Raw genomic sequence first — 16,805 nt, 5'->3', positions numbered from 1 at the left:
TCTTCTGTTTTTTTGGATGGTGGAAAATATTTTCCAGCTACACAGGCCTGGCCTCACTGGGTACGTATTTGTGCCAAGTTTATAAAAAGCAGCTGCAGACAGGGTTGAATGAAAGGATTACACTGCTGTCTGTCTTCCAGAAGGTGCTTCAGTTCACACCCTGTCCCACAGAGCGAGACGCATTTCTCAAATCTCCATGAATTTATGTAAGGAGGGACAAAATTTGAACCGCACAATACAAATGGTTACGGCTGTGCATGTGAATGGGCATGCGTGCACGTACATCTAGCTAGCTGGCTAGCTAGAAGCGGTTCCTAGCCACTGCTAACGCTGGCTTTTAGCGCTTGAAGTTTACCACCATTCTTCCAACCTCTCCCCACCCTACAGCCCAGTCCATCTTCCATGCATACGACGACGGGGAGAGAACTTTCAGGGTCAAGACCCTGGTCTCAGTGTACCTCTGCTGCCTGCTTCACGTATATCTGCTCTCCAGCTGCTCCCATTGAAATTCAGGCTTCACCAACCTCACGTACTCTCCGGCTGCCAGGTTTAAGGCTAGAAGGGATCGCTGTAAGCGTGCAGCCTGACCTCCTCTGCAGCACACTGCCACTGAATTTCAATCAGGAACCAGGGCAGCAGAGGCATAACCTTAATTTTCAGCCGTGTCTTGTCACAGCCTTGGCCTGATACACTAGTCACAAGAGGAGAGTCACAAATAATTCTTCACTCTCCTAAACAGAATAGCTACAGGGGGTGCAGGGAGGACACAAACTGAAAGTAAATGGATATAAAAAGGTAAGGTAGGTGGTAAGCTGCAGATTGTACATTACAGGTCTGTACCCTGCTGTTTTTTGCAGTTGAGTATCTTAGAATAACAGTACTGAGAACGACAGTGTTACATCAGGAATATCGGTCAAGACAATATTTCCTGGCAATTGTTTGAGAAATGCTTTTCTCACAGCTAATTGCTCCCAAGAGGCTGTGTTTTCTCTGTTTTTAGAAGGAGAGCGATTAAGAAAGAAGGTTTTTAAACCTCTGCACCCTGCTGTGGGACAAAGAACTGGGGGGGGTGGGGGGTGGGAGAAAGAAAAGAAAAAGGCACAACAGCTGTAATGTTCTATGAAATGATTTTGTTCTGTTCTCTTGCCGGGGTGGTGGGTGCAATCATCGGTTTGGCAGAAATAAATACAGAAAAAGCAAGAAATTTTACAGGAAAGAAAAGGGGAGTCCCAGCTGCAGGAGTACCACATTGCCATCTAGTGGCACCGGCCCTGGGAAGCCAAAACAGATGGGGCTCTGCAGGCTCTCCATGCCTTCGCCTCGCCTTGGTGCCTGTCTCTGGGCACGCTACCTGAACGTGGGGCACAGTTTCCTTTCAGTGCTTTAAAACGAAGCTTGACAACTGCAAACCCCCTTGGTCTGTAAAAGATGGGTGTCGGAAGACAAGGGGAAAAGATAAAATTCCACCAGAAGGAAGTTTAAGACAAACTTGGCTTTGCTGGGGAAAGCTGGTGTTTACACTGAGGCCCGCAGATTCTCATCCTTCATTGCTGCTGCACACAAAGCTACCGCAGCCTCAGCATGTTCTGCGACTGTCATACGGACGCCTACGGCAACATGATGGGCTGGCAGGAACCGCGAGCGCTACCTTGTCCCAAGGAGACAGGCCTGAATCTAGAGCTGACGCCCTGTTCCCAATCGTGTTGGACCAAGCCTTGGTACCTGTGTGCCCAGATGCTATCTGCAGTGCCACCCCTGAAAATTTAACTCCTCTGTGTGCCTCTGAGATGACACATTTCCTTTGTATACTGAAAAGAATACAAATGTTAACCTTTCAACACTGAAAAAAAGAAAAGCTAAAATGCTAAGCCCCTTAGCAAAAGGCAGGCACTCCACCTTTGGAAGACACCCAGCAAAGGGCAGCAAATGAATTATTTTGTATGACTTTCACACAGTGATTTAAAAAGAAGAAAGAGCTTTGGTGTATGTGAATTCTGGCGTTCATTGAAAGATGTTAAATTGGAAGGTCCTGGCTGCAGGAGATTTCTATTTAGCCAGTGTTTTTGCACTCCCAGTGCCTGAAGTCTGCCAGAAAAGACCATCATTTTGGGAAGCAATGGAAAAAGCCTTGCATCAGGCATCCAAGACTGCCCACAAAGCTCTGCCTCGTGGCAAAGTACTTTCTGTTCTTGCATTTCCCACTGCAAATAAATGATCGCTCTCACACCTTATGGGCAATGAAAGGTGATTTGCAGCAGACTACATTGGGCCCTGATGCAAAGGACAGTATTGTCTAGCTAATCATCAGCTCCATATCTTTGGTCCCCAAGTCCTGTGAAGCTTCACAAGAGCACAGCTGTACTGCATGTGCCCTAAATGGCCATGTCAACAACACTGATACTCTTTGGTATCAGCGAAAATACTGTGGTCTTCCAAGAAGAAAGGAAAATGCATTTAAGTTCCCCAAAACGAAGATAATCTATGCTGCTCCAGTGAATCAGTCTTAGAGCAGCATTTCTTCAAAAGCTCTACAAATACTTTGGTGACTGTGAATACTATGATGACTTACAAATACTTTGAATTTACAAAATCCCTGCTGCATCAATCAACAATAAAGCTTGTCACCCCCTGAGACCAAGCACACAACACCTGCAACATTACCAGGAGTTGGGGAGTCAGAATTTGAATGGTAAGATCAAAAAATTGCAAAGGCCATGAAAGATCCCAAGTCTGAGCCATTGCTGGTTCTGTCAGACTGCAATCTGTTTCTTAATTTTTTTCTTTGAAATCAGGGTGAGATCACTGTTTCATTGAAAATGTGCTGCCCAAGGTAGGAGACACCCATCTGTGAAGAGATCTACAGTCTAATGACAAATATTATCAATCAGGCCTGCTGCTGCAATATTTTGAGGGCAACCCAGCAGAGAAAACACTGCTCCTGACCTTGACAGAGTCTCATAACAAACACCATCCTGGAAACAACTGAAATGAAGGGAGGGATTCTACACAGAAGCCAGTTGTTTTCCCTGCTTCACATTTTATGACAAAAAGCATGGAGAGAGCACTGCCCCAATATCAACAGATTCCATCCCAGGGTTTCTGCACCCTTTAGAAAACCAATTTAACTTACCAGCACTTACTTCCACGGTTGCCCAGAGAAGCCAAGGTGCCCGAGTGATAAGCTGAAGCTCCCACTAAGAACCAGACAGTCTGTTGGTTCTTGAGGGTGGCAGGACACACCAGTTTGATGACCAGACCTTCTGGATATATGGCTACCACATACCCATCTCTTTCCAGGCATATCCTTCTCTCCTTTCCAGATACTGGCTCCAAAGCAGAAAAAGGAGGATGGAGCCATCCTGGCCAACAGATAACATCTGCTCTAACCATGAGGACTTTGAGCATCAGAAGCAAGTTTTAGAAGGCTACATTGTTTTTAAGGATGGGTCAGCTGTCCACAACTAGGCTACAACTTTCTCTCAGTAAAGTACCTCTCCAGTTTTCAACCGTTTTATCAGGTTGTCATGTATTCAGTTTGCAATCCAACATCTAGGATGGACGCTGACTCACTGCACTGCTGTTTGCCTTATTTATGCCTGCTTAATACCTATGTCCCAGCTTTCCTATTTGCATAAGGGTGTCACCAAATTTCAGGCACTATGGTGTAGGCTGATTACTAAGTTTTGACAGAACAGTCAGAGTTCCTTTTAAAGTTGCTATCAAACAGCAAGCCAGATTTCTGAAAGATTGCTTCTTACACTTACAATGCAGAAGCCACTTATGAACTGCAGGACTGCCAGCAGAGTAATTAACCCAGTGCTCTACCGTTCATGTTATTTGATTTCAGTTGGGGGTGGGTTGTGCTTCCAATCTTTTCAATTATAGAGTGCCTTTAATACTTTTTTCCTTTTGGTAGGTTTCATGATTTATAAGCAGGTCTATGGTTGGTTGAGCTCTGTTTTTTCCTGACGATACTAGTAACTAGCACTGATTAGCCAACCAGTCTAAAAATAATGCCATGTAGAAGAGGAGCAAGCTTTAGGGCTTTATCCATAATTCAGATAAACAAAACACCCACCCAATAACTACCAAAACAATCATACTACCCTAAACCTTACCTTCTCCCTTCCTGTGTCACTGTCCCAATGTCCTGCTCTTGACTGCTTTGGTTTCCATGAGGAAAGGACCATGCAGAGTAAATTACAGGATCAGGACCGCAGGCTGTGAGCTTGCAGAAGCAGAGACTTCATCTTGACAGATTCTTCAGAGAGCCACACACATCTCTGCTGATACAGAAGTAATAATAATAATTTCATGCTAAGAATTCTGCCAGTGCCAATGGCCAGTAGATAACATCCCTACAGAGAAGTAAAAAAGGGCCCTTAGTTCTGTCAGACAACTTCTAACATAAGCCAAGGGACCTGATGTTAAAGCTCAAAACTTCAGATGGAGAGATAAAAGCAAATGAAATGTAAATCAAATAGCAACCCCTCATTATCATGCAAATTCACCTGAGTGTCATTATAGCAAACACCTGAACTAGAACTCAATAAACATGGAGGCTGCAACCTTGGGTCAGATGGGGCTTCTCTTCTTTATATAGGCAAAAACTATAAATTAATAATTCTAGGAGTTAGTAGTCTTCATTGCAGTAACTTGCAGGACCAAGCAATTACATTATACCAGGTCAATGTGTGGTGAAAGTGAATTTCCATTAAAACCAGACTGTTCCCACCAATAATGAGATACTATTATGAATTGATTAGGCATGTACTATCAATTTAAAACACCAGAGGACAGTTTCTCAAAGAACATGCTTGCTCAAGAATCCTTTTTCTCCATTTCTCCATTTAATTAGTCACTGAATTATAATTAACAAATTCATGCAATAATCATTGTCATTTTAATCATCAAAGCTGAATGTACATTCCTTCTCATTAAATAATATTAAATACAACAAAAGATGCTAACCAGGTTGTTTCAGAGCTCCAGGAAATGCGCTTTTACATACATGCCAAAACAGGCAAACAGATTGGTTTGTTACAGTAAATTTCTGTATCTTCCAGGCTATCTTACAGGGTGCAACATATCCAGATTGACCTAAGGAAGGAGAAGCATAGTTTGCAGAGACAGTACCTCTTACTAAACAGCTCTCTTTCTCTAGATACTTGCCATGTTTTAAGCAGACTTTGAAAAATTTCTTACTAACAAGGTGAATGTTTGGAAAAATGCTGATCAACAGCTACAAGGGCTGAAAACTTCCATTTACTTGTATGGCATAAACATAAACTTTCCCCCTGCAAACAGAGCCCAGGAAGCAGAGAAAACCCCCTCCTGAGGTGCAGGAGTAGTCAAGATTTGGTCCCAAGCCAGGATGCGGCTACAATACAAATAGCTGCCTCCAAGGCATGAGAGAGACCCCACCAGCTCACTTCAAGTCAGCTACAGGATTGTAGACTACAATCCAGCTACAGGGTGAGTAGATTTTGCCACCTTAAGCTGAAATTCGACCAGCAACGAAACTGCATCCTGTCACCAACATATAACATCTTGCCTTTTTTTTTTTTTTTTTTTTTTTTTTTGTTGTTGTTGTTGTTGACCCTTCTCACACGGGCCAGCACAGCTGGAGTCCAACTCCAGGCAGAGTCTCAAGATGCAGATTTCTCTCCCACCCCTACTGCAGTTAACAAGTGCTCTCCTTTCACTCCAGCTAGCAAAACTCATCCAGAAAAATCACAGCTGGGCAGGGGAAAACTCTTCTCCTGCATGCCTGGGAATGAGATTCAGTTACATTTTGTTGCAGAGTTTAAGTCGTACAATGCAGCTGGCTTATCTATATACCTGGTTTATGTTGAGGGATAGAGAGAAAGAAAAGGGAAATCCTTCTAATCATGTCATCACAACAAACCAAAAACACAGGATTTAAAAAGCCAGAACTAGGTGTCAGTAGAAACACGTCACTGCTGCCCCACTGATCCCGTCTTATACACTGTGCCAAATTTGTCTGGACAAAATGCTGCATTGCATCACCTCACCAGTCAGGAAGATTCTAAAAATTAAGATTTTGCAGGATGAGCTTGCACAGAACGTGTGCAAAACTGCCCTCTGCTGTTTAGATTAAGACCTGCTCAAATGATAGTGTGACCAAATCTAGTTTTTAATTGTAAGAGTCCAAGTTGTGAAAAGGCAGAACTATCTGACTTCAGCTGTTTTCTGCCTCCATGCACAGTAGAAATTTCATACACGAAAGCCCCTCATAACTGTCTTGCAGCATGGACCATCCGGACAGATTTGCAGGCTCTAGCAACATTGTGCTAGCTGCAACAACACTCCATTGAGCAACTATCGTGCAGTGGGCGAGCACCAACGGCCATCCTCTCACCCCAAAGATGAGTCAAGAACATCCTTAGGGTGTAAGGGAAATAATGGCAATTGTGAGCAAGCGCTGCAGGATGACATACATCTGACAACCCATTAAATCAAGGCCTGGCCTTTACAAAACAAGAATTGGAACTATGTGTCTGGAGTCAAAAGCTTACAGTGGAGAGGCTTTTAAGAGTTCGTGATTATTAGGTTACAGCAGTGATTGGAAAACAAGGGAGTGACCTTATCGAAAGCTGTCCAGTAAATATTCTGTAAAACTGGCACCTTCAAGCTCCTACTGCAGGGAAAGAAGTGAGAACCTGAATTTTCTTTTCAAGAAAATACAGAAACCACTGTACTTTGAAAAAGCTGCCCATTACCTAGTGCCAGTATGCTGGACAGTTTGGTACAGAAACATCACGGAAGGGCCAGCTGTTTTCTATGGCTTCACTCACACATTCATACACAGCACATGGCAAACTCTGCCCTCCAAGAACAGCATCAGATGTCCACATCTTCTTCTTTAGGAAGCTCCGTTTTGGTACAAATGCAGAAAACACCAGAAGCTCAGTTTCCGGAGTGCCTCTGATGAAAGCTAGCCCACTGCTTGTGGATTAAGCACAAGTTTCAGCTCTTTCCAACGGGCTTTCGGTCAGATTTGACTGCTGTGCTGACAGGCTTTTATTGGTCACTGCATAAGGGAGACCATAAGCTACACTGGTCAGCGTAAATACACAAATTAAAAACCAAACCAGGACTTGGGTACAACAGAAGCCTCGAAGAAATTATTTTTTTTTTTCACATCAGCCCTTTTCATAGCCGTATTTTAAAAAACGCAGAAGCATGGGTGCATAGTACAACATGCCTTTGAAACACTCACTAAAAGCACTTAGTGACCACTTCAAAGATTCCCTTGAAGTTTAACTCATGTTAATTTTAACACAACGGTCATGTAGGGCCACTGTTCAGCCTAAGGGACTTTAAACACACCATCAACAGATGTACAAATGAAACTTTAGAAAGATTCTTCTGGGTGCATAAATATCTGGAGCTTTACTTTGATGATGGCTGGCTGGCCTCCTACACAGCAGGGCTGGGACTTCTCCATTTTTCAAGTTAAGGGCAACAATAATATTCTGTCATCCCCCAGGGTAAGGAAATTAGTGCCAGATGATTCACTGTGTGCCTGATCACTCTGGTTTTGGATTCGATTCCATTATCTAGAAAACTTAATGGTGAGACATCAAAGGTAGTCCTGCATGATCATGAAACTAGCCAGGTTTTTTTTCCTATGAAAGCTGCCGGAGAAGCTCGTAACTGATGATATGAGACTGCCCAACATAAAACAAACAGACATTTGATTTCCTTTATGAGAAATCCTCTTAGTAGTGAAAACAAGTGCCTTGTTCTTGGAGCACCACAGAAGGGAAGATGGCTCTTTCTGGGAGAAAGATTAGCAGTTTTACCTGCAGTAAAATAAGATTACAGATCTTATTCACCAGCAGCTGTGAGCTCAGCACCAGCAAATCCACAACTGGAATGTCTCACTTCCACCTTTTTTTAATTCACACAGGTGGAAAGAAATACAGTACTATGCACAGCTAACGCAATGGCATTACTACTACTGATGCACTAGCATCCATCATTACTGCTGCACTTCCGATGACCTGTACTTTGCTTATGTCTGAAACCAGTTCTAAATTACAGCCTCCTACATGTGTGGGCTGTGCATGCTAGCTATAGCAGTGTCAGCCTGCCATTGTTGGAGCAACAGCAAACTCCCACTCTAGACAGTATCTTCAAGTCTTCAGTTTGTAAGGTATTAGCTTCATCAGGAGATTTTGGGAAAAAAAAATAAATCTTAAGCCTCGTTAAAAGGATTCCTCATTCCCACCCTATTAGCCAAGGCACTCAAAACAGGTATCAGAGCTTGTTCTAGCATACTAACCAGGTACTTCTGGGTTACCAAACATGAGAACAGATTTGTACTTAAGGCTTCATTTAAACCTATGCTATCTAAAATTTTGCCTGCATCTAACTTTGCAAGATCAAGAAAACTAAACAGGGTTAAAGTAGTATGTGTGTCTATGATGTTTCTTAAAGCAATGACCATTTGTAGACATAATCAGACTACCACCAAGTCTTCCACTGAAATCGGAAGATTTGACACTCAAGTTTGCTAAAACATACGTAGCTCAGGAGAGCTTTGCTGTAAGCTAAATTATGAATTCAGATTGTCATCATTATACCAGAGTGTAGAAAATTGTTCAGGTTGAAGGAAGGGTGCCACTTTGGTCTTATGCTGTTTGGGTTTGGTTTTTTGAGGCAGGGTGGAAGAGTTTGATTTATCTTAAGACGACATTAAAAGCTGAACCAGAAAGATACTCCACTGAATCGACCACCACCAGCAAGGACAGCAGGTAAACATGCTAACAGTTCTGTCAGCATAACCTATGAATTCTTACTTTCTACCTTTAAGGGTTAGAAAGGAAAAGAAAAACTCCTCCAAAAAGCCTCACTGTACTCATTAAAAATAGAACCTTCTGCAATTTCACAGTATTTTTATTAAGTATTCTAGGTGCAGAATAACTTGGTCCCTCTAAAATAAATTAAAAGGAAATGAGAAGACCAGCCACTATCACCTGAAGATTATGGCTACTAAGTTTTACTTTTACCTTACACTACCTGAACAATTCAAGCACAACAAAAAGACTAAACTACAGCCAGCTGTTAAAGAAATTTTTGTTTGTACCAGCCATTTGCTTCAGTATTTGTCATGTTACAGAAAGATTCAATAGCACCTCAAATCTTTGAAAATTGTGTTTTCAAGGGGTTAAGGGGAAATATCTCTTCCATTGCAAACTGCCTAAGCAGACTGACTCAGTAAGAGCCATTTCTACTCCCAAACTCAGGTATTTGACTGCTAGGTGACCATAAACTATCCACTTAACGTCTCAAAAATTCTGTGTGACGCAATTTAGTAAAGGTTGAGACTCACCATTTGGAAGAATCTGCCCTTACACAAACTTACACCAGGCTGAAATGAGACAGAGACAGATACGAATGTTGGCTAAACTGCTCTCAGAGTATCCCACTTCTACTTGGACTATGCCACCTAGTACCTTACTATTAATGTATTGGCATCATTAGCACAAACTATCAGCTGGTCTGAAAGAGACACCTCAAAGCATTCTCCTCCTTAAGTTAAAACAAGTCACCAAGCCAAAAATATAAAGCTAAATTTTTAAGTGGTTCTTCTGCCACCTGAGTGGCAATAGCACAAAACCAGAGTACAGTAGAAGCCAGTCTATTTTGACATTTAGAGCATCCTATCCATGGAAAACTTGCTTTCAGAAGTACACTTCTGCTACTCGAGTCTGTATATTACTTGCCTCCTTTTCACTGACAAAGCAAAACTTACCTAAATTCAAGTTTACAGTATCACACCATACCGAAATTTTACAACATCTTTCTAATTCCACTAGCTAGTTTTGCCTGGGGATATCATTGTCTTACCTTATCGGTGCAGTTTTTTGTAAGGCAAATGCCAAAGACTGTTAAGAGCCATTTTCTATGGTCTTCAAGACCAGAGACTGAAATGCTAGCAGCCTGTCTTGCAAAAAGGCTTCAAGTTTTCCAAAAAAAAAACAACCTTCGTGCTCTTACAATCTGCCCCAGGTTCTATTCCAAGCAGCTTTATTTCGGACACCTGCATTAACAGAGCTTTCATGTTTCCCAGATACAGTTTTGACTTGCATCACTTTGGATGTTATTGTTCCTGACAGAAATGGAGTTGTCATTCTTTCTGCAGCCAGTCATCTATTACCATTCCCCACCATAACGCTAAAAATAAATTTTAATGTTAAGTCATTTTTAGATCATTTGCTCTGACACCCAAATGTTCTGAAATTTAAAGTAGTACTATAGGGACACACAAGTGCAGATAAATCTTTATTGCCATAACTTTGTTTTTTCAAAAATGAGCATTGGGTTTTTAATAGGTCGTAGTTTTATGTCTTTATATGTACAACATTACAACTGCATATTTTAATAATAATGAAGTTAGTGATACTTTGATAACTCAACACAGTGTATTTATAAAATGAATTCTTATCAAAATACACTTTTCACTGGGATAATAAATAAAATCCTGCGAAACCCACCTACACAAAGTTAATTTTAACTCTGGTAGAACCCGATGTGGTACACAGTCCATTAACTACTATGTTTGCCCCTTTATCCCCCTAGTGATGCTCATCTTCTGGGGTAAGAAAACATTTTTTTCCCCCTGTTGTGGTGTGACCTCATTCAACATCATCTTCAGCCAAGCACTGTGCACTTACAATTCTCTGTAAGAAGGAGAAAAACTCATTCACAATTACATAAAATTGACAGTAGGCAACTGATTATCAAGCAATGTAATTTTACACTGAACATTAAGCAGTGTAATTACTGAGCAAACTGATTGTTAAAAACAGTAATCTATTTGACATAAGTTTTTGAAGCAAGTTCTGCAGAAATTACTTACTGTGCAACGCCTAACAAAGCTGAAGTCAGATAAATAATATCTTATCAGCCTCAAGCTATTACCTCTGTGTGTGGTTTTGGCACTGTTCTCTAAGGAAACATTTTTGCTCCATTGTTTCCCCAGATGTTTACATCTTGTGTACCTGACACCTTTCAGTGTTTTTACTAACTATATCAACCTTAAACCAAAATGTAACCAGGCCTGAGCTGTAAAGACAGCTGACTGATGCACAGCACCGAGTCTCTGCTTTATGTGAGGTAACACCGTTAGGCAGCACCCTTGCACTTCCAAGAACGTAAAACATTTATTTCACAATAGACTCACCTGCTAGCATATTACCAACGTTACCTGCACAGTACTCAGGCTAAAAAGGGAGAGCATTTTATACACAGAGCTACGAACACTTTTATCATCAGGGAAACCCCCAATCTTTCAAAGCTGTCATGTGTTCTGGTGCTAGTTAACAATTTGTGTTTATAGCTGGCCCAGAAGCAACAGGCTAGCAAAGGCAACAGATTAATTCTAACGGACTTTTATAGCACTTACAGACACTTGTAGATATATAATTAAAAAAAACCAAAACCCCACGCCAAAAAAAAAAAAAACCCTCAAGACCCAGTGCAAGACAGTTACCGCTTTTCTGATCCCTTAACCTGTATTTGGGAAACAGTGGATCCGGTTATAGTATCAGAGCCGCAGTCAGACGTCTCTACTTTAGAAGAGCTTAGCATACCCTACACATGAGAGAAGTTTTGTATTTCTATTTTACCCTCTTTGCTATTAATGCTACATGGTGTTTTTCATATATACCTCTTAATGTTTCATGTGAAAAAAAACTTCTTTTAATCTAACCAAACATACAAAATACTTATTACAAAAAACAATACTCAAGACCAATGTAGCAGATAAGAGAAGTAGTTCAATTATTTTCAACCCAAAACAACAGGGAACGTTTCACATACCTGGCTTATTGTAGGGAGCTTAGTTAGAAGCATTTGAAACACTGGTGGTGGAAGAGTCTGCTGTAGAACTTGTAGTAGCTGCTGCGGCTGTCCACACACAGCAATGGCATTGGTCAAGTGATCAACACCTTTCTCATATTCACCTGTATGACAAATCATAACGTTTTGAAATCAACCTTCTTCCACGCTGTATTTACATAAAACATCCATCAACAGTGGATTAAATTCCTGAGACTCAATCCACACTTTTCTTTCCTCCTCCCTTGCTGGATCTTCTGAACACAGGAGGTTAGAAACAAGTAAACAGATTTTTCCAGGTGAATTTGACTCCCCAGAAGATCTTAGTATATAAAAATCATCTTCTAGTAAAGGTAAAGAAAAACTATTTTACAACTTACCCTTCAAAAAAAATTATGCTATTACCTTGAGCTAGTAGTTCCTCGCCAAGCTGAATCTCCTCAAGAAAAAACTTCTGAACTGCTTCAGCATCTTTCAGATCAGGCAACTATAACACACAGAGTAAAACTGAAGTTGGCCCTTAAACATCAGTTAATAAACAAGTTAGCAGAAAACATTCTCAACTGAAATCAAACACACACACAACCATACTATTACACTGCAACTGGCAAAAAAGAATTAGAAGTGTCACCACTAAGTTAAATGTACATGGAATGTTTTTGAAAATCAGACTCAGGTCTCATATCATTGCATCACACACCTGTAGAGAGAGAGCCTGAAATAGCTCTACTCAGTTTATTAAGTACAAAATTTTGTAGCAAATATAAATTCTAAGGTGTTATGTTTATCACAATTATATTTCTTAAAATTGGTGAAGATAAAGCTATTTTTTCTTCCAGGATCCATTGGTGATAAGGAAAGAGAAATCAAATACTTCTAGTGAAAAAGTATCAGGTTCAATTATAGCTGTATCCCATCAATGATTTTTAAGTCTGAAAAGTCCTTGCACATACTATAAAGAGGAAAACACCATCAAATCACACAGTAAATGTTGTACTTTCTAGCTCAAGGCCTCTATCTGACACAAAAAAAGGAACAACCATTTCATATGGTTATTTGTGAGCAGTAAAAAAACTAAAGACTGCATATCTGCAGAAGTGTTTGTAATGCTGGAATCAAAACAGATCTTTAAACAAATCTTAGAAATAACACAAATGAAACATCTTTCAAAACAGCACTGCATTATTGAACACTGTATTACCTTGGAAAGCCCTGCTCTCTCTTTGGCAAGCTTCTGTTTCTTCCTTCCTGTAAGGATAAAAACATCTTACATTTTTAATTTGCCTTCAGATTATAGTGAATAAATCAAAGTTATTTTCAAAATAAGACCCTGGGAATATATTCCAAATACTGAAAACTGAACACAAGACTGCAACCCACTCTCTCCAAGAAAGTATCATTTAGAGGCCTAATGAGGGCTGGCAGTAGCATACCAACTCAAAATCGCAATTCTCCTGCGGGCTATGGTAAACACCAACCGTGCAGGGCCTGCAGCAGAGCATACCTCATGCGCTAGAGGCATGAAGAACGAAAGAGAATTAAGAGTAATAATACAGGACTTCTCTACAGGATTTCTAACAATGATTAGCCACAGAAGAACAGCCTACAAGTCAAGGCTATCTAATTTTGAACTATAATGGTGCACCACCAACAGGAACTTTAGCAGCTCACAGTATGTAAGTATACTTTCCCAGCTGCTTTATAGCAAAGGCTTGGGAACTAGTTAAATATGTGGCAGTATCTCATCATCCCACAGCAAGAGCAATACTAAAGCATACATTTCTGAAACCTGAGGAAAGCAAACAAACATTTACAGATTTAATTGCCCAACCTAAAGGCATAAAGTTGCACTGTTCCAGCAAAACTAGTGTAATCGAGTTGACATACAGCTTGCTTTTAATGCACTTACACAGGTATAAAGATATTTTATAGTAGCAGCTATTCATACAAGAAAGAATAATTATAGTAATACTAGTTATTTCCTTAGAATAATTGTTTTTGTAAGTCATCAGTTCATCAACTGAAATAGTTACACCAATGTAACTTTCAATTATAGCCTATGGTTAAACAACTGTACTCTTACTATTTGTCCTCAGCATCTGCTTGGTGAACATCTGTGTTGACAAAGAACTCTCACACAGTCCTGATTTTTCTTCTGAAACAATTTTACAAGTTTTAACGGCAACAAGTTAAAAATCTGCAGTTGTCCACATGATAACGACATGCAGAAACACTGTTTCCTAGTAGTGATAATCATGCAGAAACACTGTTTCCTAGTAGTGATAATGTAACATGTGCAATCTATGGACACCATCAAGTGTTCTTTATATAAAGGGAGTTCACATTCTAACTACACAGTTCACCCTTTTACTTTCTACGATACCTTAATAACGCTTAGCACCTGAATTTCTACAACTTATTGACCTGTGTACGTTATTTTACAGCATCATATACAGAAAAATGTGTCATATAGAACTGTAGTATACTATAATTTTATCATTATGGATATTTTCAATATTAAAGAAAAATTTATCTCTTCAAAGTTGGTGCCTTCGATTAGCTCACTCCAAGTTTTCTAAGGCATTAATTTGCACAAAACTTTAAACTGCATTACTATGCAAACCAGTTTTGCTAATACATAAAACCTTAAAGATTAAATAAAAAAAAGTAGTATCTGAAATGTTTCACTGTCAAAACAAGCCATGTAGCAACTGTAGTGCATTCAGTGAAAGCATCAATGAACAGTACAAAGAGTAATAGCTTAACATTTGTACATCATTTTCAGGAGAAAATTGTGTTTTCTTGGTGTGACTATGACATCTTTTAAATTACTACACCAGGTATCACTCACCAGGTTAAGCATTCAGAGATAAAGAAAAAAAGACATGCTGCTAACTCTAACCACTTCATAAAAGCTTCTGACCACTGATCACACCATATGAAAACATGTACTTCAACCCGAAAATAGTAAAGGAATGTGAAGAATCACCAGGATTTTAAAACTGAACACTGATCTACAGAATCTTTCAAGTCCAATTACCAATGCAATTTTTCTTCCTCCTCTTCATACATTTTACAGATCTCTTTCAAAGTCTACTAGCTAAAACTAGTACAAAAACCAAATAGCTCTAAAGGATATTTAGGAATTCTTCCCTTACTGGTTGGCAACACTAGTTTTAAAATATCCTTAATTTTTTATCCACAGCCAAAAGTTACATTTGTAATATGACAAGCAAAAAGCAATGGCTTTGCAGGGTGGGGTGGGGTGGGGGAACCAACCAAAACCTAAAAAACAAACTAAAAATGTTTTGTTTTCCCTCAGGAACCTCCAAGAAAATGAAAAACTTCCCTCTTCTCTAAAGCCTTGTTCACGTATAAAAAAGGGGAAGGGCAATAATCTTTCATAGAAAGAATCTTAATTAACACAGAAATGCATGTGCATCCATCCAAAGCAAAGCTGGACTGCAGCTCTCAAACCGCACGTGACTTGCAGGTCCTTCAGGCACAGCTCTTGTACGCGGGGAGTAAGTTTCAAATGTGAACCAAAGGATAACCTGGCACGCTGGCACAGGTTGCAAAAATCCCCAAGTTGCCCCAGCAGCTTCACAACCAGCCCCACAAAGGAGCAGAATGACCAAAAAGCCATTTGCATCTTCAGCTCCCGTCCGTGAGGTCTGCCTTCTGCTCTCCTCTCACTCAGCTGTCCAGGCAGAAGGTGCTCTGAGGCAAAGTTCAGCATGGTCAAGAAATTCTGGCTGTCTCTGAATGAAGAGATCAGTGTCTATACTTGCATACGCAACAGTTCTGGTTTATACATTCAAGAACATGAATAACATCTAAAATCTTATCTTAAAATATAGCTGTGGAAGCTAAGCAGCTCCAGATATTTATAGCTTTGCTACCTTTTGGTCACAAGATTAAATATGGACATGCCCCTTAACTAGCAACACAAAAAGCTAAAAAAAACCCCACAAAACCTGTTAAATAAATAAGACTAGGGCATCCGGAATACCAAAGTCCAGCAGTTCTTCGAGCCTCCCAGGAAATGACAATTATTTTTTTCCTGAAACCTAAATCTGGCCACCTCATTTTTATGATGGGCCTTTGCAAGGTAAACTTTGGTCCTAACACAGCCCAAAGAGATGTACAATGTAACAGGGACAGCAAAAAAACCCAACTGGGTTCTTCATTTGCCAGCATGTGCTTGACCAAGTATGACAGGCAATCCACTGACATGTTGGATCTCCCGTCCTTCCCAAATTTTGGTGACATTGCAACATAGAGGCTGAAAAACAACCTTATCCTAAGAACGTCAGCGGAAAAGATCTGCTGTGAAGGTGGTTTCTACAAGTTTTTCATCAAATACCCCTACTATTGCCTGACAAACAGTATATCTTCACCTAAAGATCTGCAACTGGCTGCTGCATTGGACCTTTTTTTGGTCAAATATTTTACAGCCCAAGCCTTACTATCCAACAGTAGAAACACTGTAATAATCAGATCACTGGCACCACTACAGAAGCACCTATACTAAAGAATCGGTTACAGTACTAAAAAATAAAAATGAAAACAAATTCCTTAGTATTATCTAAAGCCTTGCAACTAAAAGCAGCCCAGCGTGTCACGTCCAAGGATTGCAAGTCATACGGTGATGTCCTCCAAATGGCAACAGCCATCTCCTATCAAACCACAATGGATTTTTTCCACTTTAAGGAAAGCCTTAATTCTTAATCAGAGCAAGTCTAAGGTTTATTCAGAACATTACTGGATAGAAACTCAGATAATGAAAGCAATGGGATGCAAAAATAATTTTCAGTGCTTCTGCAAAAATGTTATGTAATCCACTATTTTCTCTACTACATGTTTAACATCATAAAAAGAACACGGCTGATTATACTGCCAAAAATCAAGTTTTCTTGTGCAAGACAAGCACA

The 16,805-nt window shown here is 40.1% G+C and overlaps 1 protein-coding gene across 4 annotated transcripts in view; it reads right to left on the bottom strand.

Annotated features, from left to right (window-relative positions):
* The window catches only part of TOMM20 (translocase of outer mitochondrial membrane 20), a 37,221-nt gene that overhangs the window by 18,728 nt on the left and 1,688 nt on the right, over positions 1-16,805 (bottom strand). For all 4 annotated transcript variants that reach the window (XM_049831569.1, XM_049831568.1, XM_049831570.1 and 1 more), the window contains exons 2-6: positions 13,073-13,119; positions 12,277-12,358; positions 11,854-11,996; positions 4,972-10,712; positions 4,119-4,283 (exon numbers count right to left, since the gene is read on the bottom strand). In XM_049831569.1, the coding sequence (XP_049687526.1) occupies positions 10,668-10,712; positions 11,854-11,996; positions 12,277-12,358; positions 13,073-13,119 (317 nt within the window). In that variant the 3' untranslated portion in view covers positions 4,119-4,283; positions 4,972-10,667. The remainder of the gene's footprint in view (positions 1-4,118; positions 4,284-4,971; positions 10,713-11,853; positions 11,997-12,276; positions 12,359-13,072; positions 13,120-16,805) is intronic.

This window comes from Accipiter gentilis, chromosome 28 (genome assembly GCF_929443795.1).
Source record: "Accipiter gentilis chromosome 28, bAccGen1.1, whole genome shotgun sequence".
Classification (NCBI taxonomy): Eukaryota; Metazoa; Chordata; class Aves; order Accipitriformes; family Accipitridae; genus Astur; species Astur gentilis.
The sequence above is the reverse complement of the archived record's forward strand: the minus strand, read 5'-3'. Positions and strand labels throughout refer to the sequence as shown.